The sequence below is a fragment of the Herpailurus yagouaroundi genome, unplaced genomic scaffold, assembly GCF_014898765.1.
Source record: "Herpailurus yagouaroundi ecotype Mexico unplaced genomic scaffold, PumYag 213, whole genome shotgun sequence".
In the NCBI taxonomy this organism is placed as follows: Eukaryota; Metazoa; Chordata; class Mammalia; order Carnivora; family Felidae; genus Herpailurus; species Herpailurus yagouaroundi.
The window spans coordinates 10,582,029-10,606,204 of NW_024412444.1; the positions used below are offsets into that span (position 1 = coordinate 10,582,029).

Here is a 24,176-nt window from a genome sequence, read left to right on the forward strand (position 1 = left end):
CCCGTTCATGCTCTGTCTCTCTCTGTCCCAAAAATAAACGTTGAAAATAAATAAATAAATAAATAAATTATATATTTCTATATACCTAGAGCTATATGTATATTAGGGATATGGGCAAAATTTTTTCATCTTTTTTTTTTTAATTTTTTTTTTAACGTTTATTTATTTTTGAGACAGAGAGAGACAGAGCATTAACGGGGGAGGGGCAGAGAGAGAGGGAGACACAGAATCGGAAGCAGGCTCCAGGCTCTGAGCCATCAGCCCAGAGCCCGACGCGGGGCTCGAACTCACAGACCGTGAGATCGTGACCTGAGCCAAAGTCGGACGCTTAACCGACTGAGCCGCCCAGGCGCCCCTAAAATTTTTTCATCTTAAGGAGTAGAAAAAGAAACCTTCAGAGGCTGTTTAGAGAGTGGAAGAATGTAGGAAACATTTCATATTAATATGACTGAGGAATAGGTTTCTATCCAACACCCTCTGGGAATGCTATTGCCAACCAAATCCTCAAAAGAAGTAAAAAAGTTAAAAAAAAGTAAAGAAGTCAAAAAGTAAAAATCTTTGTCCTAATCAGAAAACTACTTGCAAGGCCACCAGAAAGAAGACTTTGATGAATTAATGCATTCCTTGTTTCTTCAAAGATTCCCAACTCCTTAATTTTAGCTTGTCTTTAAATTAAAGATGGCTGAAAAGAACAAAGTAGGAGGAAACAGGATGCTAAGAAAGGAGCAGACACAAATATCAAAGCTAGTGTATTGATATACCTGTGCAGAGCATGCAGGTTCTCGGTGATACCTGCTGATCTGATGGGTGGATGGATGGGTGGATAGATGGCTGGGTGGGTGAGTGGGTGCATGGATGGATGGATAGATGGATGGATGGATGGATGGATGGATGGATGGATGGATGGACGGTTGAGTGGATGGATGGATGGTTGGGTGGATGGATGGGTAGATGGGTAGATAGACCAGTGGGTGGGTGGATAGGTGGATGGACAGATGGATAAATGAATGGATGAGTGGATCACCAAGGCAGTGCTGGTCAATCCTGCAGAGGAGTAGGCTTCAGGCTGGTTTGGACCCCCTTCTGTAAGTGTCAGGAGCTTACCTACGAGGGATCTCTTCATCAGCGTATTTAACCGAGACCATGTAAGGCCCCTCCTGGGATGGGGTGTAGGTCACTGTGTGTGTGCCATCCCCATTGTCCACTATGTTCACCGGCTCCACCAGGCCTGAGAACAGAAATGAGAAGTCTGAGGAACTGCTTGGACTCTCCTTCACTCCACCCTGGGCTGAGTTTGAAACAGAATCACATTCATCCCCAAACCAATCACATTGGTTTCCACTGATGAGTAACATTAAGGCAGGCAGACCATAATCAGAGGCCTGAGAAATCACAGGAGACAGGATCCCCAATTCATGGTTGCAGAAATGACCCCAAGAGACACCTTTAGCTTTCTGTTGGCTAAAGTACACTCAGTCAGCCCTTGAGTATAATTAAGGAGACTGCCCATGCTTGTGCAAAGATGCATGTTGCAGACATGCTCTACCCTTTCAAGCTGGTTAGGCATGCTTGGGATGTGGCAATTTTACTGTATAGCTGAGGAAGGGCCAAAGAGTCCACAATTCTGAACAGAAAAAATTAACTAATGGGCTGGCCAGTCAAGACTTATGGCCACCTTTGATCAAAGACCAGTATGGCGCCGGCAGGATGGGCATAGGTGCAGGACAGGTGAGGGTGTCAATCTCATGGGGTGAGGGGACCTTCAAAGTGATGCCTATAGGGGATGGTTAGAGACTATGTTAAAACATAATCAAGGCATGCATTGGGTTGGTAGATTCCAGATCCCAGTTCTGAACGTGAGCATCAAGGATGGGTTAACGGCAGAGTAGGTTAAGCAAAGCATGGTCTACTCAGTAAGCAAAGCAGAGGAGGCAGGAGCAAGGCAATTTGAAGGATGAAGCCAGCAAGAGGCAGTCAGGTCACATAAATTAGAGCAGCAGGCAATAGGAAAATGCAAACCTGTCTCCGTAAAGTCACCCTTCGGGTCACCTTTAAAGAACTCTGAAATGGCTTTCAAGGGGCTGCGCCATGACTGGGAATCCATCTCATCAACTAAAATTAAAAGGCTGTTACTTCAGAATCCTCCATAATAATATAATAGAGGTAGATATCTAAGTAAAGCACCCCCCTCCTCTCTCTCTCTCTCTCTCTCTCTCTCTCTCTCTCACACACACACACACACACACACACACACACACACACAGGTCATACAAGCTGAGTGACTATTAGAATCAGATTCCAGCCCCATGACCTCATTTCCCTCAAACCACGTCTGCCCTGAGCTTCAAAGGGCATAACCTCCTGCTGAACCCCATTAAGGAGAAAGTTCCTCTTCAAAGAAGGAAGCCCCCAATTGCCATTTCTGTGAAGCCAAGAACACATCACTGGGGAAAAATCCAGATAATTTAAGAAATTAAGCAGAGAATGGCACACTTTAAATGCTAGAAGAGGAAATGTGATCGTCTACCAAATAAGGTAAACTTCAATGCACTTCAGGGCTTTGTCCCAAAATGGCCTGCTAGCCTTACTGAACCCCAGCGTTCCAGGCTGCCAACAGGGCAGGCCAAACTGGCAACAAAGGCCATTTCCCAAGAGACCCTCTCCCTCCAGGAAGTTGGGACAATGACAAAGCCATGTGTCGCATGGGAGGAGTAGCTGTCATTTCCAGAAATTTGGAGTGTGTTCCACATGGGCACAAAGGCACCTCGAAGAAAATTATCACCTCCAACCCCATTGCCCACCCAAATTCCAGACCAACCCCAGTCACCTCACAAATGCTGAAATGTGTAATCAAGCAGTTTTAACAGTATTACATGGGAGAGCCCAAAGACTACTTGCTTCATCTCACTACTTAAGAAAAATAAAAATTTAAAAAGACATTTAGAGGGGCTCATGGGTGGCTCAGTCAGTTAAGTGTCCGACTTTGGCTCAGGTCATGATCTCACGGTTTGTGGGTTTGAGCCTCACATTGGGCTCTGTGCTGACAGCTCAGAGCCTGGAGTCTGCTTCTGATTCTGTGTCTCCCTCTCTCTCTGCCCCTCCCTTGGGGCTCATGGTCTGTCTCTCTCTCTCTCAAAAAAAATAAATAAAAAGCATCAAAAAAAATTTTTTTTTAATTTAAAAAGACACTCAGAGCCATATTATTAAATAGGGGAAAGACCACTAGAGAAAGAAGAGGTCTGCCTGCTTATTAAGCAGGAGCTTCTCCTGTTTAGAGTATGGAGCAATAAAGCAATTTAAGAAATTTAATTTTAAGTTCATGACCAAACTCAAAAGTAAAGTGCCTGCTGTGGCTCACGGCTGCCCCCATCTGGGGCAGGTGAATGTCAGCAGGGGGGCAGGATGCATATTCACCTCGTGGGCCCAGGACCCTCACTTCCAGTGGGGCCAGGCCGGCTTTGCTGCTGTCCACTGTGAAAGACTGCAAGATGCGAGCTCGGACACCGGAGCCCAGTCCGGGGCCGGCAATCTTGACCTTGCTAGGATCCACGACATCTTTCACTGGAACTCTGAAGGGACTGCCTGGAAAACAAGTCACAGGATTCTGAGCACGGGAGCCTTGCCTTGTGTGCACCCAGAATCACACTGCTGCTCCGCATGGGCCCTTGGTGGTTTGGACCTCAGTCAGTGCCCCCCACCTTGCTGTATGTGCACCCATGTGCATCCACTCCATCTAGACACTGTGCCAGGTGCTGGGCCCAGAGTGGCTAATGGCCCTTGAGGAACCCACAATGTAGAAGGGAGAGGCACACAACATGTTAAAGGCATGGACAAGTTCTGGTGGGGCACTTAGAAGGCAATGAGTCCAGTCTTCAGGAGGCCAGGGGAAGCTTTCCAGTGACACTGAAGCTGAAACATGAGAGTGAACAGATAGCACCCAGGGAAGCAGATGGAGAAGGGTTTTAAGCTGTGATGGGCATATGCAGAGGACTGGAGGTGAGGGGAAAGACAGGCTATTGAGGAAAATGAAGGAAGACAGCTGAGTGGTGGAAGAAAGAAGTGGAAAGGGCTATAGAGGCAGGGAGGCCTTTTGGCCCACATTCAATATTCTCTCCCCAAACAGCTCCCGAGGGCTTCCTGGAATCCTCCCCCAGCAACGTAGCCTGCTTGGTTCCCTGGTCATTGGGTGAACCCTTGCTTTCTCTGTGTCAGCTGTGGTCCTCTGACTCTTTGAAGGTAGTGGTTTTAAAGACCAAGTTAACAGAAAATGCTGTGTGATCAGGATTTGCAAGACGAGCACTGAACAGAGAAGCCAGGGCTGGACCAGGGACCCTCATGGGATTCCCCCACCAAGGGGGACAGAGGAAGACCTCCTCAGAGCTGAGTCAGAAACGGGAGCCCCAATGGCTCTGGAATCATGCCCCCCTCTGGCTTCCAAGTCCATCACCGAGGGGCAGTGATATGCATCTCTCGCTGTGCGCAGAAGTCCTTGTGTTCCCCAAGAAGGCTGGCAAAATTAATGACTTCTAGCTGCCACACAAACTCAGGTGTCTCTGCTTTGCATCCCCCCCAATTTATCTGTTGTAGAATTAGGGGTGGTACATTACAAGATCACACAAAGAACAGAGACCTTGGCTTTTTAGCAATAGCTGGGTTTTGACGGCATCAAAGTTTTCAGCTGGCTGAAATAAATGGCTGACCCTGGCAAAGACAAACATCACCCTCCATGTTTGGGTTTAGGGAAACAAAAGGGAGCTTCAGTTTACAGAGAAACGGCTGAGAATTTCAGTGTCAGCAGGTGATGGCCATCGACTACCCCTGAGGCTGATCTCCAAGTCAGAGCCCCCACTGGAAGGTGTCTGAACTCTGCATGAGAGTAGCCAAGAACTAACAAAATGACTTTAGACCCGAGGTATGAGGTGGCAGATACCAAGCATTACCTGCCCCCCATGCTGTGCCCCAGGCAGACATCAAAAGCCAATCACAGCAGCTCTTCTTCCTGATGCCCTTATCCCAGTTGATCCAGTTGATCTAAGAACCACCACCAATCGACCACAGCTGGCCCACCAGAGGAAACTAATAGGCCACAGCGGGTAAACTAATAACTCCACTACAGGTATGTACCAGGCCAGGAAACACTGGACTATGTTTAACCAATCAGAATTCCCATGAGAGCAAATCAGAAGCTAGCAGGTATGTTTCACAGCTCAACACCACATGAGTTACCTTAGCTAAGCAGCCCAATACTAAGACAACTAACCAACACTTTCCTAAATAACTCTGCCTGGGAAGGGCCTGGGATCTGGGAAAAGCTGGTATTCAGTTCTGAGAGGCAACAGAGAGTCTGAAACATGACGACGTACCATCTACCTCTGGTAAGAAAATTCCAAGTGGGTCTCTCTTTATTGTAATTCTCAAAGATGGCCGTGTGCTTCATGCTCATGCATCAGCCACAGGGGCCCAAGCCCGCACCCCTCTTCTGCAAGAGGAACTCCAAAGCTGATGGCATCCACCAGACCTTCCCAATAAAGTCAGAACGGTGTTGTTATCTCCACGACCAGGAGATTGTCTTCTCCACTGCTCCCTGCCTGGGTGATGATGTGGATACCTACCACATCATCTCTCCTGAGAACAGCCTTCCATCTGTTCTCTGTACTCTCCTCTACCATCCCCCCAACTGCAGAGCTGCAGAGCTCCAAAAGATACTCAAGGCTCTGCATTCTGTCACTGAGCCCTGTTCTTTCTTTGTAGCAGTTATCAGGAGAAGTCACATAAACACCAGCCAGGAAGTTCCCGGAGCTCAAGAGCTTTGACTGTCTTGTCCATGACTGAATGCGTCTTGACTAGTGCTTATAGGGATTTAGAAAGCTATGATCAGCTGCAAAGCCAAGTTTGAGGAGAAACTTACCAATTTAAGTTTCTTAAACTTAAAGAGACTTAAGCCTTCAAAGAATATCTAAGCCTTCATAAAATTAAAGCTTAAATGAACATCTGAGGAGCATTAATTTGAGCTGAATGTCAATGCTTTCAGATCAACGTGAGAGGAAGAGTGAGTTTGAACGTGTGCACACGTTTGCATGTAATAAAGGGGGGAAACGTACAGATTCAGGAAACTGTTTGGTCAATGCACACTCCACTTCCCTGGGAGTCAAGTCAGAAACCCAAAAGTAAGCTCCTCAGCCTGGTCCTTCCCCTTCAGTCTCACCCTGGCTTATGACTTTTAGGGCAAGAATAATACTGACCAACCCAAGGCTCTTCCTGCCCCAGGAGTCTTGGGGGTAGGGTTCTGACCTCTTTCTCAACATATCTAAGCCAAGGCATAGGCTGACTCAGAGGCAGCCCCTAGAGTCCTTACCTGTGTCCACTCCATACCACAGTCACCTACCCATCTAGATCTGTGTTGAGTGGCAACTGTTTCACTAAATAAGCAGAAGGAGAACCTATGAAAATCCCTCCCCTGGAGCATGAAAGGTGGAGGGCCCTTTGCCACTTAAGTCATATATTTCCTCATTGTTTCAATCATGTATAGCAGTGGTTCTCAACTAGGGATGATTTTGTCCCCAAATGGATACTTGGCAATATCTAGAGACATTTTTGGTTGTCACAAAATGAAGTGGGGTGGAATGCTACTCAATACCCTACAATGCACAGGACAGCCTCCCCACAACAAAGAATTATCCCACTCCCAATTTTTTATGTAATCTCATCAACCCAACATGGGACTCAACCTCACAACCCTGAGATCAAGAGCTGCATACACCACCTCCTGAGCCAGCCAGGCACCCAACAAACCCTGTTTTACAGCCAGTGCATATACTACGTCATTAAATAGAAAAGAAATTAATACATAAAAATTTGAGTCTGTGTGTCTCTTTTGGCTACCAGGACTGTCAATGAAAAACAGAAAGTAAGAAAACACGCCTAAGGTGTGCAAGAACCAACCATAGAATAAAATGGAGATTTTCAACGTTCTAAAAAAAAAAAAATCAGCTTTCACTTAAATTAGGTCCTCCAACATGTGAGCAACCATGCAGTCAAAATGCCAAGTCAATGTGTTCTGCCATGTTACTGGTCCTCCTGGCAGTTGGGATATTCTTGGAGATGCAGCCATAAAGAAAATTCTCCCTTTGCAGTCACTGCAAATATCAGACTCTTTCTCCACTCAGAGATAAGCAAAACAAAACCTGCTTTCACGCAAAATCAATTGTCCTTTGGGTACCTTTCTGAGGGAAGCCTTACCAGGGATGTGGGCTCCTCCATATGTGATGTTAACGTCATAGTCCCCTGGAGCAAAGGGGACGTACTCAGCGCTGCAGCTACCATCTTTGTTGTCTCTGCAGTTGATCTTCGACTCTGATGGGCCTTCGACAGTTATGCCAAGCCCACCAATTCCTGCCCCTCTGGAAAGTGTGGAGAAGAAAGCACAGTGGTACTAGTGGTTTATGCTAGTCTGCTTATTGCCAAAACTATTTAAAATCCCTCTATAAACGATCCCACGTAGCCAACCTGACTCAACTACTGTGACACCTCTCACACAGAAGATTTCTCAACAGTATAAGACAGATTTAACCTCTCCTTTCTGATGCTTATTCTTCTTTTGATTAAAAAAAAAATTTTTTTTAATGCTAATATTGGGCGGGTGGGGGAGAGAGAGAGACAGCAGGAGAGGGGCAGAGAGAGAGGGACAGAGTGAGAATCCCAAGCAGGCTCCACGCTGTCAGTGCAGAGCCTGACACTGGGCTCGAACTCACAAACCCTGAGATCATGACTTGAACTAAAATCAAGAGTCAGATGCCCAAACAACTGAGCCACCCAGGCGCCCCACAGAAGGCATACTTCTAATATCTCACCTAACTATGAGATTGGCTATATATATTTCTGCATTATCAAGTTAAGGCGCTTCCATCTAGTTCTGGTTTGCTCAGCAATTTTATGACTATCACCAAGGGCTTTCTGGTAACTTTTTGAGTACCAGACTCCATGACACATATGCAGAATACACCTGTAAAACTCAGAGCATTTAAACTACCTAAACCTACTCTTTTTAGAGAGTCAACACACAGAACCCAGGATCCTGCTTACCTAGTAACCACGGTGAAGACATTGGGTTTGTTGGTAAAGGCCTCTTTCAACCCAGGTCCTTGGGCTTGAACCCGAGATGGCTGGCAGCCTTCGGTTACAGCCACTTTGAAGGGACTATTTGGGACAGGTACATCATCGTAGGTCACCTCCACTACATGGAGACCTGTTCAAAAACAACAAACAGAAACATATTTGTACAGGAGTCACCTATTTGTGGGAAATAACACTCTACTGCAGAGTTTCACCTAGTACCCACACCTACCTGCTATACCATGTTATTTGCAACAAGTGGGTTAAAGAAATAGTACAACATCGGTATGATTTGATTCTTTTTAAATGCACTTGTTTATTTATGCTTTCTGTTCACCTGACAGACACATAACTCTCCCTCCCTGACACACATATGCACAAGGTCTCTCCTCCAAGCAAATATCACTACATCTGTATTCAAGTTAGTCATCTTACATGTATTATCCTGATCTGGAAACACTCCACGCAGTCATTAGCCAAGAGACAAAGGGGGAATCCATGAAATAGAATATACATGCATTTACATAAAGAGATTGGAAGTATCTGCACCAAAATATTTATAGGAATCACATATCCAAGTAATGAGGATATATGGTACTTTTAATTTTTTACCTTTTTGTTATTTATCAAATTAAAAAATGTTTTTATTAATGTTTATTTTTGAGAGACAGAATGTGAGTGGGTGAGGGGCAGAGAGAGAGGGAGATACAGGCTCTAGGCTCTGAGCTGTCAGCACAGAGCCCAGTGTGGGGCTCAAACCCATGAACTGCAAGATCATGACCTGAGCCAAAGTCGGACGCTTAACTAAGTCACCCAGATGCCCCTCAAATTTTTAAATAATTTTAATATTCAAGAAATAAATGACATAAAACAAACTCTACAAATGAGCAATACGCATGACATCACTCATAACCTGCTCGGGTGAGCCTGAGGCTAAACCTGGCCCAAGTGTCAACATATAAGGAGGCATTATAGGGGAGGGAGATTTCCACATGTCCCTGTCACTTTGTACATGCCTCTGCTGAGACAGGCCAGACACATGAGGCAGGAGTCAACACCAGTCACCAAACGAAATGGCCCAGCACAGCTATGAACAAGGGTCATGTCCAAGGAGAAATCAACTCACCTTTCTCAAAGGGCGTGTACTCCACCTGGTAGGTCCCATCGGCATTGTCTGTGACGAAGCACTCGGTAGAGGCCCCTGAGGGGTTGGCAACATGGGCTTTGATGTGGTCACCCCCAACCTGTGTCAGGGGCCGTGAGTCGACCGTGAAGTCGGTGGTGGCCTCACGAAACACATCTGCAGAGCAATCACACAGATAAGAACGTCACCAATACCTGGGACCCAGGACCAAATCCAAGAACCAAGGTTCTTGCACTTCAGATACGTTAGGTCTAGTTTCAGTGACAGCAGACAACTGTTTTCTCTGACTCTCAAAATCAACAGTATTAATGACCACCTCCCCCTACCACCACCTTGCAAAAGCTGCTTCCTCCCGGGTAGTCTGTGGAAGCCCCAGTGAGAACACAACCACTTGTACACTTTTTGGACAAAGGTGGGGTCTGGGGACAGGTTAAAGGACAAAGACAGATCTGCTCTGCAGCAAGTGTGATATTAGCACCACATTTGAAACCTTTTCAATTCAGTGTCAAAAATGAAAGATCTTGAATTTCCACATAAAAATCAAGGTTTTTAACTCTGCCAGAGAAACAGGAAAATCTGCAGGCAGTGCTGGGCCCTGTTCCACAGAGAAACAACGTGAGGGTCAGGCAGTGGAAATGCCATGTGCCCACTCCTTTGCCGTGGTCCTTCTCTTCTGGATGCAGGAGCATAGGTGTTTTCCTACACCCCACCTGGCCCCAGTGAGCATATGAGTTCAGAGCTCCACTCTGAGCTTCTGGGGACCCCTAAGTCCCAAGCTATTTTGCAGCTTCCCTCTCTTTATGAAACCTACCTTTTCCTTCTATTCCTGGCCCAAAGACTTTGACCCTGCTGGTATCCACAGCGGGCTCCACCTTGACCCTCGCAGGGAAGTGGGGCACGAGCTCGCCTCCATACTTCATGGTCAGTGTGTACATGCCGGCAGTCAGGGGCACATAGGTCACTGCATAGGTACCATCTTTGTTGTTTTCAATACAGACTTCGGCTTTCGCTCCCGAGTCTGACACGGCTTCCAGGCCCAGGGCCCCGGGCCCTGCTTCCGAACAGTCAACACTCAGCAGCCCAGCTTCGCCCACTTTCCCATGCTGGAGACCTGGCCCCGAAGCCACGACTTTAGAGGGGTCGAAAGGCATTTCAATGTCGGCTTTGAAGGGAGAACCAGGTATATGGACTTCTTCAAAGAGAATGTTGACAAAGTACTCCCCGGGCTTTGTGGGCAGGTAGGAGACAGAGCACGTGCCATCGCCATTGTCAGAGCATTCAATTTTGGCCTCGCATGGGCCTTCCACAGTGAGGCCCAAGCCTCCGGTGCCCGCTCCTTTGGTGTCGATGGTGAACTCCGCGGGCTTGCCCACGAGACCACCTTCAAGGCCAGGACCATGGGCCTTCACCTATTTGAACAGAGAATAAAAGTCGAACTGTGCCTGATGCTGGAGTGGCTGCTCGGCCAGCACCACCTCACACCCCAGCCTGCAATCAGGCCTCTCAGCTGAGTGGCCCTTCTCCCTGGGGCCTAACTCATGTCACACAGACCCAAGTTAGAAACACGGTGCAATCCAGGCTGCAGATGGCTACCAAAGGGACACACGGCTGCAAGCTCAGTCAACACTGAAAGCTACAGCACCGAGGCGTGGCCCTCTGAAGCCCGGCATGTGACTTCCACTCTGCCATGCCCAGCACTCCCGAACCACAGGGCTGGAGGTGGAGACTAACAAACACACGCGGGGCTGAACGCTTGTAGCATGGTTTTATGGGCCTCCCTGTTGCTTGGAAGGCTACACCTCCCTCAACAAACTCCACATAATAAAAAACTGCAGTGGTGGATACCTGCCCTTCTACATTTGTCCAAACCCATAGAATGTAGACCACCAAGAGTGAACCCTTGTGCAAACTACGGATTTGGGGTGAACAGGATGTCAGCGTAGGTCCATCAGTTAGAACAAACGTAGAACTCTGCTGGGTGATGGTAATAATGGGGAGGCTGTGCACATGCAGGCACAGGAGGTATGAGGGAAATCTCTGTACCCTCCTCTCAATTCTACTAGGAACCTAAAACTGCTCTAAAAACAAAAATCTAATAAAATTTTTTTTAAATTTATTTATTAAAAAAATTTTTTTGAATGTTTATTTTTTCAGAGAGAGAGAGAGAGAGAGAATTTGAACAGGAGAGGGGCAGAGAGAGAGAGAGAGAGAGAGAGAGGGAGAGAAAGAACCCCAAGCAAGCTCTGTGTTGTCAGTGCGGACCCCAACACAGGGCTTGATCCCACAAACCATGAGATTGTGACCTGGGCCGAGGTCAAGAGTCAGATGCCTATTGACCGAACCACCCAGGTGCCCCACTCATATATTTTTATATTGTATTATACAACTTCTGCAGGGTGAGCTCACTCTGCATGCTGGACGCTGGCCTCCACCCACACTATCTCACCTCACCCATTCAGGCTCACCCGTTATTATGCTAGCAAATGAAGGGCTAGAACCCAGGGACGAGGCCCTCACCGAAGCCTCACCACCAGAGAGAGAGAGAGAAGACGATTAGTGGGAAGGACGGCAAGCTGCCCAGGGACGACCCGCTCCCCCCCCGCCCCCCCAGCCAAGGCTGAACTGTAGGACAGAAAACTTCCGTCAGTCGTTGAGAATAGACTTTCCTCAGAAAATGATTTTCTAAAGGTCTTTGTCAAGCAGGATGGGTGAAGGACCACAGTGTTATATTTGACAACAGGAGACACATCCTGGTACAAAAACACAAGCTAACCTTGGTGGGATCTGGTGGCAGTGAGGCCTCCACCGTGTAGGGACTCCCAGGCACGGGATGTCCATCGTAGGTGACGTCTACAGCGTAGAGCCCCTCCTCGCGAGGGATGAACTTGGCTGTGCTGCTCTCCCGGCCCACCACGGGCGCCACCAGACACGGCACGACCTTCCTTGAGGGGCTCAGGATCGTCACATCCAGCTTCCCCTGGCCTCCTGCCCCGTTTGTGTCAATGGCGAACTCCTGGCCCTTCCCGACTTCGACTCCTGGAAAAGGGGAACATGCCAAAGTGATGAGCTGACCCTTTTCAGCAACAAGAACAACCGAGAGCAAAAAACTGACAGTTCCTTGGACATGAGGTGTTATCTCAGCCCAGGCAACAAGCAGTGGCTGATAGCGAGGACAAGAAGCAAGACTGAGTAGGGATAATCAGCATGTACCTGGATAATAACCAGTACAAGAACAATTATTAATTAATGATGATATTGATAACAATGATAGCTGACATGTACTGAATGCACTCTACACCCTGGCACATCATCTCATTTAATTTTTAACACAACCCCATGGGGTATTTGTCAGCGATGGCTTTAACAGATGGAAAAACTGAGTCTCAGAGAGGTTAAGGAATGTGTCCAGGGTGACACCCAGCAGACCAGAAAGGTGGGACTCAAACATAAATTTACCTGATCTCACAATGTGCTCTGCTGACTCGTAAATTATAATCTGACACTGTCCTCTACTTACTTCAGGTGTTAACTTTATATCAAAACATTCCCATAGGCCAATGTTTTATTTACTAACTCTTGGCAGCAAATTTAATCCTACAGCCAACAAGGCAAAAGTCACAGAGCTGGCCGGTGCAGGGGCACTGAGGCGAGTCTGAGGAAGTGATTCTCTGTACTGCGCTGATATCTGAAAGTTCTCTGCAAAGCAGGGCCACAGAAAACCCATGTGCTGTATTTGACAAAAACAGGGGAAGGACTTTGAACCAAAAGGAAAGCACTTGGGAGCACAGGGCCTCCGCCACAAGCCAGGGAATTCCTGACTCTGGAGCCTCAGAGCGCCATGGCCCAAAGGCTTTTCTAATCGCCATTGTGCTTTGCCTGGTCTGCAACTGAAGCCCTAAGTGTCTTAGAGAAAAAGCAACAACGAGGAGACACATGAAAAGGACTGGACAGTGACGATTCATATGCTCAGAGCTGGCTGCCCTCCAGGGACAAAGCCAGCATCCATTTCTTGCTTCAGAGACCCCAGAGCTGGGAGGTGGCTCATGCATTTGGGTCACAGGTCAGTGAAGGCGCTCATCAAAGGTCCACTGAGACCAAAGAGGCCTGCCTTGGGGGGGTATGTGCTGAGCCCCACGTGACCCTGAAATCAGGTGAATGTGTGCCACCGAGGCATGGCCGGGTTGCAGCCACACAGCAGCTCATGCCAACAAGGGGACATAGGTGTGCGTGTTCTCCAGGATGCAGTGCTGATGTCAAAAGGCAGGCTGAAGACACACGGGTATGGCAGGATAATTTTAATGCAAAATAAACATTGCCAAACGTTTTCTGCTGGCACATATGCACATATAGATGCAGAGAGAAGGTCTGGAAGGATAAAAACTGAACTGAAAACTCTGGTTAACCTAAGGGAGAAAAAAAGGTAGCAGAGTGGAGTTTACTCTCAACTGTGATGTTTTTTATATGAAAGTGGATTTATGCATTACTTGTATAAAAAAATAATTCTATGATTACATGTTGAACTTCTGAAGGTGGTGATAACAACATCAGTGTTCACATTATACTATGGTCTTTACTTTTGTATGTTTGGAATTTTCCCTAATAAAATAAATTGAAACATTTTAAAATAAATGAAATGAGTTTGTACTGATAAGATACCTACCAAGCTAAAGGAATACTGGGATGGGGCTGGAGGGATGCATCATACTTGTGGTTTCTGAGCGCCAGGGAGTTGGCTTTTATGCTAGACTGTCTACCCTCGTGTGGATTCCATGGCCAAGGACAACTAGCACAGTAGAAACTCACCAGAAATCAATGTGTCCCAACTTCTCTATGTAATGAAAGCATCCCACTGCGAGGCCAGCAGTTACGGAGACCTGGCTATGTGCCAGCCCCTGAATCAGGAGCTCTTATTTAACTTTCAAAATATTCCTGTGAATGTCAGTGTTCTTGATCTCCCCTCCCCGACTCTAAAAATGAGAAGACCGAGGCTTGGTGAAGTCACAGAGGTCAGGGAGGGTCACAGAGCTCTCCTACAGCATGGCCCCAATCCACACCCAAGTCTGTCCCACTGCAAAGTCTCTTAAGGCAGAATGTTTCTCTGCAAACTGTCCTTTGAAGGGAATCTAATTGGCAGCCCCAGTTGATGGTCTTCAGTGACCTGCCCCCCCTTCATCCACACACTTACTGTTTTCCAGCCCATTAATTTTTATCTTGCTCAGATCCAGTGGAGCAGCCACGCCCACGGCGAAAGGGCTTTTAGGGATGGGGTCGCCACCATAGGTAACCAGAACCTGCATATTGCCCTGGAAAGAGAGGAAACAGAGTGCACCTTTGGGCACCAATATCTAACTTGTTGTTTAAACCTGCCTTCCAGATCCTTCATTCTTCCAATGACACGGGGCACTTGACTCCAGTAGATTTAGAAACATCACAGATATAGGGGTGCCTGGGTGACTTAGTCAGTTAAGCGTCCAACTCTTGGTTTTGGCTCAGGTCATGATCTCATGGTTTGTGAGTTCGAGCCCTGCATCAGGCTATGTGCTGACAGCATGGAGTCTGCTTGGGATTCTCTCTCCCCTCTCTCTCTCTCTGCCCCTCCCCCTCTCACATTCTCTCTCTTCCTCTCTCTCTCAAAAATAAATCAATAAACTTAAAAAAAAAAAAAAGAAAGAAAGAAAGAAACAGCACAGATACGTTTCTCTAAGCTTCCGGCACCACGGCAAGAACAAGCGAGAAAGATAAAACCAGAGCAACTTATAACAACAGGGACGACTTAATAAGCCTACCGTGCTCTGTGCTTTTAAGCATTTCCTTGACTCAATCTCCAAACAGTCCAAAGGGGTGGTTTCCCACTGTCATCTCCATTTTTTCAGGAAAGGAAACTATAGCTCAGGGAGGTAGAGTCACATGCCCCAAATCACATACCTGGTAAGTGTGAGAGTTGGACCTCCCACCCACAGCACGCAGACCAGTGTCCCAGCTACTCTGCCACACTACCTCCACCCAGCACACACCTGACTGTGGCCATGGAGAAAGCTGCTGGGTATGGGGGCCTCTAACTGAACAACATCAGCTTTTTCTACATTCTGGAAATCAATTTCAGGCCACCAGATGGTGAAAGGGATTTGCAGACTGGAGTTATTCTAGGACCACCGTGTAGTCTCGAAACTCCATCTATGTCAAGGAAAGAAAGAAAAGTTGCAAGTGCAGAGGGGACCACATCTGTGGGCTTGGCAGGCCCCTTGCTAGTAGGCCAGGGGTCACGGGAGCACAGTACGACCATATGTGCCACGGATGTTCTCCTCTGGCCAGTCCTGGCCCGCTCACGTCAGGCTTCCCCTCCCCAGTCAGCTAGGCAACTCCTGCCCCCCGCCCAACCAAGACTCCATGAAAGCCCATGGCTGTCTCAGTAGATTAAGATCTCCCTCACCTTAAACATCCAGGCATAACATAAGAGGACGTGGAGGAAATCTGGGGGCTCACCAGAATTTAGGCTCTGCTGAAAGCTGTCACTGATCAAGTGTTAAAAGGGTGTAGCTTTTGGCCTATATATATTTTCTCACATTGCTTATAATAATAAAAAAGGGGGGAAGAAGCCAAGAAAGAAATTGATTGCCATCATTGAAGGAGGGAGGATTGATTCTCCAGGATTTATTAGCACTGCAAACACACTAACTGGCCCCCTGCCTCAAGGGTGTAACATTTCGTGGTAAAATGTACACAGGTCAGATCCAACAGAGCTGAGAGCCAGCCCAGGGACAGGAAAGGTCTCCTCTCTGTAATGAGGAAGGCAGGGAGTGATCCATTACTTCAGCCACCATGGCAATTTCATCACACCAGCTCTTCCCAAGCTTCAATGTGCCCACAAGTCCCTAAATCCTTGAGGGCTAGGCCTCACAACTAACCAGAGGTCATGGAAAAACTTCCTTCCCCACCAGCCCCTATAAGTCTTCTCATTGTGTCTCTGGTGCACCACACAAGGAGGAAAAATCCTCTTTCAATTAAGCCTACCCATCCCATAAAAGAAAGTGTGTTCAGGGGTGCCTGGGTGGCTCAGTTGGTTGAGTGTCCAACTTCAGCCCAGGTCATGATCTCACGGCTTGTGAGTTCAAGCCCCGCGTGGGGCTCGCCGCTGTCAGTGCAGAGCCGGCTTTGGATTCTCTGTCCTCACTCTCTGCCTCTCCCCTGCTTATACACTCTCTCTCAAAAATGAATAAACATTAAAAAAAAAAAAGTGTTCTCATTACCAGTAATAAAACAAAACAAAACAAAAACCCAGGAAATTAACTCAACCTCAAATAACTTAACAAGGGGGAGGAAGAGATCTGAAGAGATTTACCACCTGCAAGGACCTGTAGCATTTTAAGGTTTCCTGTGAGGCCTGGCCAAGGAACAACCAGAGAGAGTAGTGATGTCAGGAATGTGTGAGCAGTGACCACTGGTGCATTTCACAAAGACCTTGCTGACTGCAGGTCAGTTTTATTCTCTCCCCTATGTGCCTCTGAGACCTTAATCCTACCGTGCACAGCACATGAACACAAGACTCTGACTTGCGAGCTCAGGTGAGGACAGGACCAAGTGAGCTCCCCACAGCCCCCTCCTCCAGAGACCTCCAGAACAGGTAGGGCTCAGTGAACTCACAGGGTCTCCTCAAGACACCCACCGTAAGTACGTGGAGTTTTTGATTCCCAGTGGCTTCTGACCTAGAAGGTCATGGAGCCGTTGCCACCAGCTTCTCAAAGCACTTGCTCTATGGGAGGGAGTATGGGTGAGAAACTGAAGGCTTTTGGGGACGCAGACATCCAAAAGCACAGAAGGCAAACTCCCTGGGAGAATAGAGCATTGTGTCTTCTCCCTCCTAAGAAATCAAGCCTTTGTCTGACCTTTGGAGGATCCTCAAGCCCCAGTCCAACAAGGACACTCCACCAAGGCAAAAGGAGCTCTGATCACCACCTTCCGACGAGACCATGGCTGGTCTGCTGCAGGGAGGCATCACTCAGAGACCCTGCAGGGGATAGTAGCAGCCCGCAGGTGGCAGGGAGCAGGGAGCCAGCAATGAGGTGGGGCCACAGCTCCTCATACAGCACAGCCTGCATTCTGAGGGCGACAGCTCACCCTGGGCTAGAACCCACCACTGTCTCTTCACACACACTAAACAACTACACTTCTGGAAAGTTCCAGCCTGATATTCCCTAAAACCACCATAAGAAGGTGCACCTGTGGGCATCAGTCTTCAAAGTGCGCTCCCTGCCTCCACGTTGGGCACGGCCTTCTGGGCTGACCCAGGCCTCTTAACCACATCCAAGGGCATGGCTCAAAAGGCAAGCTTATTTAACCTAATCTGGAGCTGTATGCTGCTCTTCAGAAAAGAGAGATCAAAGGCAAATGAGGATGCTTGGCCCCACTCTTGTGCAAAGTTCTTATGTTGTCTCTGCTTGTGAGGAGAGGCTCTATTTTGTGTATTCACGCTTTAAGGCATAAATCCATGCAGAGAACATAGAGCACCAGGCCCTATGCTCAAGACTGGGGATGGAAAGATATATATGCTTGTATATATATGACATGGTATCCCATCCTTGGGGAACTCACACCCCAAGAGAAGAAATACAATCTATTTCCTTTGCCACAGAGAAACTGGCTAAACTGCAAGTTGCCCAAATAATGGAATGGCAAACCTTGCTCTAAACACCAAACTGGGACCAGAGAAGAACATGTGAGCCGTTCACATCGGAGGCAGTGACACACCAAGCCTCTGCCAGGCTCCTTAGACACATGACAGGCAGCATCTGAACAAATAGCTCCAAATGGCCACTGAGCCTGCAACACCCCTCAAACCTGCTGTCATCCAGAACTGGATGACTTTGACCTTGGGGTGACTTTGAAGTAAGAAGTCTCCCCCTCTAGCCGCCACCCTTGCCCCAACTGGCAGCTGGGGCTTCTAGGGCAACAGGTTCTTAAGTCTCTTCTGAGGGTGCAGGTCAAAACCTGACTCTGTCTTAATGTCTGCAACTTACTTTGTGGCAGCTGAGCCAAAACCCAGAAAGGTTTATACATACAGGATAAAGCAAGAGTCTCAGAATGTTCTAGAAGAGTCTAAGTAAGACCTTGTGACCTTTCCAGTGTGCATGGCCATGTGTTCTGGTACCTTCTCCTAAGCAATGTGGAGAATTGGCAATAAGGATGATGTCAAGCTGGTGCTCCCAATGGTGAGGCTCCCAGCAGCCCTCTGAAGCATCAGTAGGAAAATAATTACCCATTTAGCGCTTAGCAGCCTGCTGAGTAAAGGGTATTCTACCTACGAAAGTATTAATTTTACCACCACTAATAATGAACCCCTCATTAAGGTAAAAACAAAAACCACAGGGAGAACATCTGGAGATAAGAGGCCACATCTATATTGCAGCACATGAGAACTCACCCAGAGGACCCCTCTCACTGCCAGGGAGGCTCTCAGAGTAAAGATTCCACCTCCTAGGATGTGTAGCCCCCAGCGCAAGGGGACACCTAAGTCACCCCCCAATCCTTACTGTACCTCTCATTCCTTCCCACGAGACTCTAGGCAGCTCCTCCCTGAGAGGGCCAAGCAAGAGTGATGCTTCTCAGGTGGCGTTTCTGCAGAAAGCATCATCCCTGTTCTCCCACAAAGGGTACCTCACACAGGGGGACTGTTTTCCTCAGGAAAGAAGAAATCTGAGAGGTTTGAATGACCGTGTAGAACACTATGCATAAGTAGTAAAATCCAGGCTTTTTTTGAGGGTTATCTGTTCTTCAGACCCCAGAAGTGTGGCCAGGGAGTGAAATTTTGAACAAGTTAACATGAATGCATACACAGAGAGAGTGTTTCCTTGGTGCTTCCTGCCTAAAATAATCAGAGCCAAGTGGCCTGGATGGTCAGATCCTGTCTGTGTTCCTGAATTTTGTCAAAGGGAACAATCTGGGGCCCTAAATATACTATTTCGGGGCCGAGGAACTAAAGGCTGAATTCTCTTTGAGAGAGACCCACTACACCACCTTGTAAAAGGGCCAGCAAGGAAAAACAGAGTCATGGCCATTCCTTCCCCTGTGAGTAATTAAGAAAAGACTAAAGGAAAGGCAGCTTTAGTGTGTGAAATAAGAGGGAGATACTAGGTGCTGGATTCCAAGAGCTCACAGTTTCCCTGCTAAAACCCAAAATGGACGTGGGAGATTGGGATGGGGAGATACGGGCTAGCTTCCTGCTTGTTCTTAGGGAAACCTTCAGGTCCTCCTCACAGAACCAACCAGGCCTTTTGCCAGAACCTCCCAGAGAGGCTCAGAATGACAGGCGTGAGAAGCCGTAGCCCACAGAGGAGCACTACAACAGAGCACAGATCACACCCTTGGTGTCCAAAGTACCCAGCACAGCACTGAGGGGGAAGGGGCCTGGGTGGGGGGCCAGGGGACAAAGGAATGGGAAGAACCCTACCTGCTGGGTGGGTGTGTATTTAACGGTGTGAGAGTAGTCGTAATTGTCGATGATGTCCAAATCCTTCACGGCGTCTCCAGGAAGGGGGCTGCTGAACTGCACATTCAGTGGGGCCTTTCCAGCCCCTTTGGTATAGACAGTGAAGTGGGTTGGTTTCCCATTTTCCACACCTGGAAGGATATACTGTGAAGTGGGGAGACAGGCCTGGTTGGAGTGGTTTCACTTTTACAACCAGTCTGACGGGTTCCTCAGCACCAGCTCTACCAAAGCAGTCAGCGACACGGGCTGGTACTTGGCCACTGCCAACAGCTTGGGCAGGAGCACTGCCCCGACAGACACCTGCCTTTGGTGGAGAAGAGTCCCTCGAGGTCCCTGGACCAAACATGTCCATTGCCACTGGCCTGTAGAAGGCCTCCAGGAGTCGTCTTACCTGCTTTGCTGAGCCCTGGGCCTTCTGCCTTCACTTTGCTGGCATCATGGGAAGGGTCAACTTTCACTCTGAAAGGGCTGGCGGGGATTTCCTGTAGGGGAGACACTGTCTCAGTAGGAAAGTCCCTGAAGCATCTGCCAGAGCTTAGCTTTCTGCCCAACATGAAGGGGGAGACGTCTGTGACTCTGGTGGGTGGTGGTGAGCAAACTTCTGTCACCATGGGCCAAGCCTTGCAATCTAGCCTCAGGTAGCGGCCAACAGGTGTCACTTACGAATGCCTGGATCCCTACATCACAGGCTTTGACCTGCTTACTGCACAGCTAAGGGAAGGTTTCCCACAAATGAATCTTAAAACTCTGAGCCTTTAACAACAAAGGTTGAGTACTTAGAATGTAAGAAATACTATCAAGAATAAAACCCAAACAATAACATATGGATGGGGTCACGGGGAAGGAAATGTCCTCCAGGTACAGCTCAGAGCTAAGGTTTGGGGAATGCAAGGAGCTGACCAGAAATAGAATGGCTATAATTCTTCAAAAAGAAAGTTGCAGGGGTGCCTGCATGGCTCAGTCAGTTGAGCATCTGACTTCGGGTCAGGCTGTGATCTCGAGATTCATGGGTTCAAGTCCCACATCAGGCTCAGTGCTGTCAGAGCGGAGCTTGCTTTGGATCCTCTGTCCCCTTCTCTCTCTGCCCCTCTCCCTCTTGTACTCTCTCTCAAAAATAAACATTTTTTAAAAAACTAAAAAAGAATGTTGCAGATTATCAGAATAAAGGCGGAACAGTTTAACTGGCCGAAGTTAATTCAAGACCAACACCTTCAGGCACTTTCCCTTAAGATTCCAATCTTTACATGAGGTTAATATGAATCATCGGGAGTCCACTATTCCCTATGTTAGGTACCACTTGCCTTACCCTCACTATCACATGTAAATATGAACTCTATTTGAAAGTTCAAAGCTCCTCTCCCTATAAAAGTTTGAGGGCCAAGGCCAAAACCTTTGCTTCAAAGAGGATGAAGTAGAACACTTCTAGAAGTTCATTACATTTCAGTCAAAAACTTGATGAATGTTTATAACAAACCAGTCTCCTTCCAGAGAGCCCTGCTGTAACCACTGAATACACTGTGCCTCACTTTGGTTAGAAAGTAGTAAAAACTTAATTCTGGGGTTATTTTTTTTTCCTTCATGGTGTTAAGGAACCAGAGAGGAAAACTATTAAGCAGAATTCTCAAGACAATGCCCTATTGCTAAAAAAAAAATAAATAAAAATAAATTAAAAAATAAATAAATAAATAAATAAATAAAGGAAATACACACACAGGTGGCCAGAAAGAACCCAGGCCCAAACACACACCTGAGATGCAAAGAGAACTTTGATAGTGTATCGCCCGGCAGCAGGAGGCACATATTTGACCGTAAACGTGTCGTTGGCGTTGTGAATAATGTCAAAGTCCACGTCTTCCTCATCCTCACTTAACACCCGGGCATCACATTTAATGCCAACGCTGACATCACCTGGAACAGACCAGCTTATGAGCGCACCAGCGTACAAGAAACAGCATGTCCCATGCAATCACTTCCAGCTCAGCTCACCTAACGCCCCAGAAAATCAATTGGGAAGCTTCCAGTAACAAACCTGACAAAGGGATGGTGCTAAGTCAGGGATTTGGAGACGGGATGGAAGATTAGCAAAGATATGACCAAGAAACTGACACAGAGGCTCATTAGGTGAACAATTACCTATTCAGGTGCACTATTTCTTGGCTCAAAGTTCACTGCCTTTCAAACATTATGAAAAGAATGTTCTTCCTCAAGAAGCAACAATGACTGCACCGGGGGAAGCCCCCTCTCACCTTCCCCAGCCTCGGTACAGTCCACTGTGAAATGAGTAGGCTCATTTGCTTTCAGTCCACTTCGCTCCACGCCTGGCCCAAACACCTTGACCTTCTGGGGATGACTACCCTGCCCGATATTGACCTAAAGAGGACATGGGAGAAAGTTATAACCAAGTTTTCCTGCACTTGGATCCAGTGACACGTTGTTAGTTAACATTGTTAGAAATAGTTTTGTTGGACAATCTAGAGTACTCTGCCCTTCAAACTACTCCATCTGTCAAGGTCCACCAAGGATGTATCTCCTTGACCATCCAGCATACAGCCCAGACCTGCCACAGGACTTGGCTTTTTCATACAATGGCCAGGATTCTGTCTCACAACCTACCCTGTAGGGGCTGTGAGGGATGTTCACACCTCCCCAGACCACGGCAATGGTGTGCTTGATGGCCTTAACCGGGGTGTACGAGCAGGCATACGTGCCGTCCATTCGGCTCTTCATCTGGATGTCAATGGGCTGGCCTTCCCCATCCTGCAAAAGAGCAGAGGCTAAGAACAGAAACTGGCCCCTCACACTGTCTTCATCAAACAGGGTCACCATGGCTTCCCAAGACAATCAAGTCACCACCCATCCAACAAATCTTCAGGGAGCAACTATGATATGCCACATTCTCACAATGCAATCACCACAAGTGATAAAATACTGCCTGCTTTTATTTGTTTTTAATAAAAGCAAATGACCCCAAAATAAAGCCATGGCCACTCAATACTTCTTCATTTTAATTCCGGCATTTAAATCCTTGGGCCAAATTCAATTAAGTTAGATAAATATATTTAATAAATTCTTGTTTACAAACCTCCTGTCATGGACTAGGTAGCTTCAGCCACACTGAAGGACATTTACAAGGAAATCTGAAATCAAGCCTTGTTTCCAAGGAATATAAAACCCAAAGATGAGAAAATCACCTTGCTTTACATATTAGAATCTCATTTAATCCTCACATAACCCCATGAGATAAATATTCGTGTTATTCCCAAGGTGTGGATGAGTGAACTGAGGGTCAGATGAACTGAGCAACTTGCCACTATAGTGACAGATCTTGTCACCTGACAGTTATCTGCACAGGTGGCCCCTGGAAACTTACCTGAGCAAATATCTTTAAGGGAGCTTTTCCGGCATCCTTAGGATCCACAGTGAACTCAGCCAGGTTGTTGACAATGCAGCCAGATTTCTCCAAACCTGGTCCGTAAGCTTGGACCTGGGGCAAAGGGCCAATAATAATTCTCCTTCTGTGCCATGCCCCAACAATGCCCCTACATAATGACCAGTGACCACCAGGGAATGAGACAAGGACAAAACAACCCGTGTCTGGCTTCACAGTACCTACGTAACAGGATGGATATGGAAGGAAAATGCTCTAGCAGGCTGTAACTCAAAAATTATAAATAGTATCTTTAACCTCCCAGGAGGAAGAAAATTCTCAAAACCCAGGCCCCAAACTAGCCTGGGGCTCCTTGCCTTATTCTGAGCTGACATAGAGAACTTCTAGTGACCAGGACATGGACCTCCAGCCATGCCCAGTTTCAGTGTTCTCACTTTGACAGGGGCTCAGAACCTTCACCACAGACATTCCAAAAGTTTGCAGCTCCCAGGGAGGAAAAAAGACCAGCAATTGGCCAAAGAGGGATAGCAACTAGTCCAGACCGACATCAGCCTACAAACAGCTGCCCGGGTGGGCCACAATAGCACACATGGGAGTGTGGAAGCTTCCACCTGGCCGCCAGGCTGCCTCAGACTTGATGTTTATCAGCCTCCTAAGAGTTTGACAGAAGCTCTTAGAAACACTGCTCCAATTTAAGAGAAGGGAGCTGGGGAGAAAAAAGCATGTTTAATTTATGAAGAACAGCTTCTGCAGCCCCCTGGATGGGCCAGCCACTGGGCTAAGGACTGTCCTCATGTATGTTAGATCCCCTGAATCATCCCAGAAATCCTAGGAAACAGACGCTACTATCATTCCCATTTTATAGAGAAAGGATCAAGAGTCAGAGGGGGCGCCTGCGTGGCTCAGTTGGTTAAATGTCCAACTTCAGCTCAGGTCATGATCTCACGGTTTGCAAGTTCAAGCCCCACATCGGGCTCTGTGCTGACAGCTCAGAGCCTGGAGCCTGCTTTGGATCCTGTGTCTCCCTCTCTCTCTGCCAGTCCCCTGCT

The 24,176-nt window shown here is 47.5% G+C and overlaps 1 protein-coding gene across 7 annotated transcripts in view; it reads right to left on the bottom strand.

Moving 5' to 3' along the window:
- FLNB (filamin B) overlaps positions 1-24,176 on the bottom strand; it is a 142,987-nt gene that overhangs the window by 37,172 nt on the left and 81,639 nt on the right. For 4 of the 7 annotated variants that reach the window (XM_040454656.1, XM_040454658.1, XM_040454657.1 and 1 more), the window contains exons 13-27: positions 23,110-23,223; positions 22,353-22,496; positions 21,986-22,109; positions 21,487-21,647; positions 20,131-20,221; positions 19,701-19,870; positions 14,442-14,559; positions 12,030-12,292; positions 10,068-10,665; positions 9,239-9,412; positions 8,083-8,245; positions 7,240-7,400; positions 3,415-3,582; positions 2,020-2,112; positions 1,105-1,228 (exon numbers count right to left, since the gene is read on the bottom strand). In XM_040454656.1, coding sequence (XP_040310590.1) covers positions 1,105-1,228; positions 2,020-2,112; positions 3,415-3,582; positions 7,240-7,400; positions 8,083-8,245; positions 9,239-9,412; positions 10,068-10,665; positions 12,030-12,292; positions 14,442-14,559; positions 19,701-19,870; positions 20,131-20,221; positions 21,487-21,647; positions 21,986-22,109; positions 22,353-22,496; positions 23,110-23,223 — 2,666 coding nt within the window. The remainder of the gene's footprint in view (positions 1-1,104; positions 1,229-2,019; positions 2,113-3,414; positions 3,583-7,239; positions 7,401-8,082; positions 8,246-9,238; positions 9,413-10,067; positions 10,666-12,029; positions 12,293-14,441; positions 14,560-19,700; positions 19,871-20,130; positions 20,222-21,486; positions 21,648-21,985; positions 22,110-22,352; positions 22,497-23,109; positions 23,224-24,176) is intronic. The other 3 variants (XM_040454661.1, XM_040454660.1, XM_040454659.1) reach the window with 1 other exon arrangement.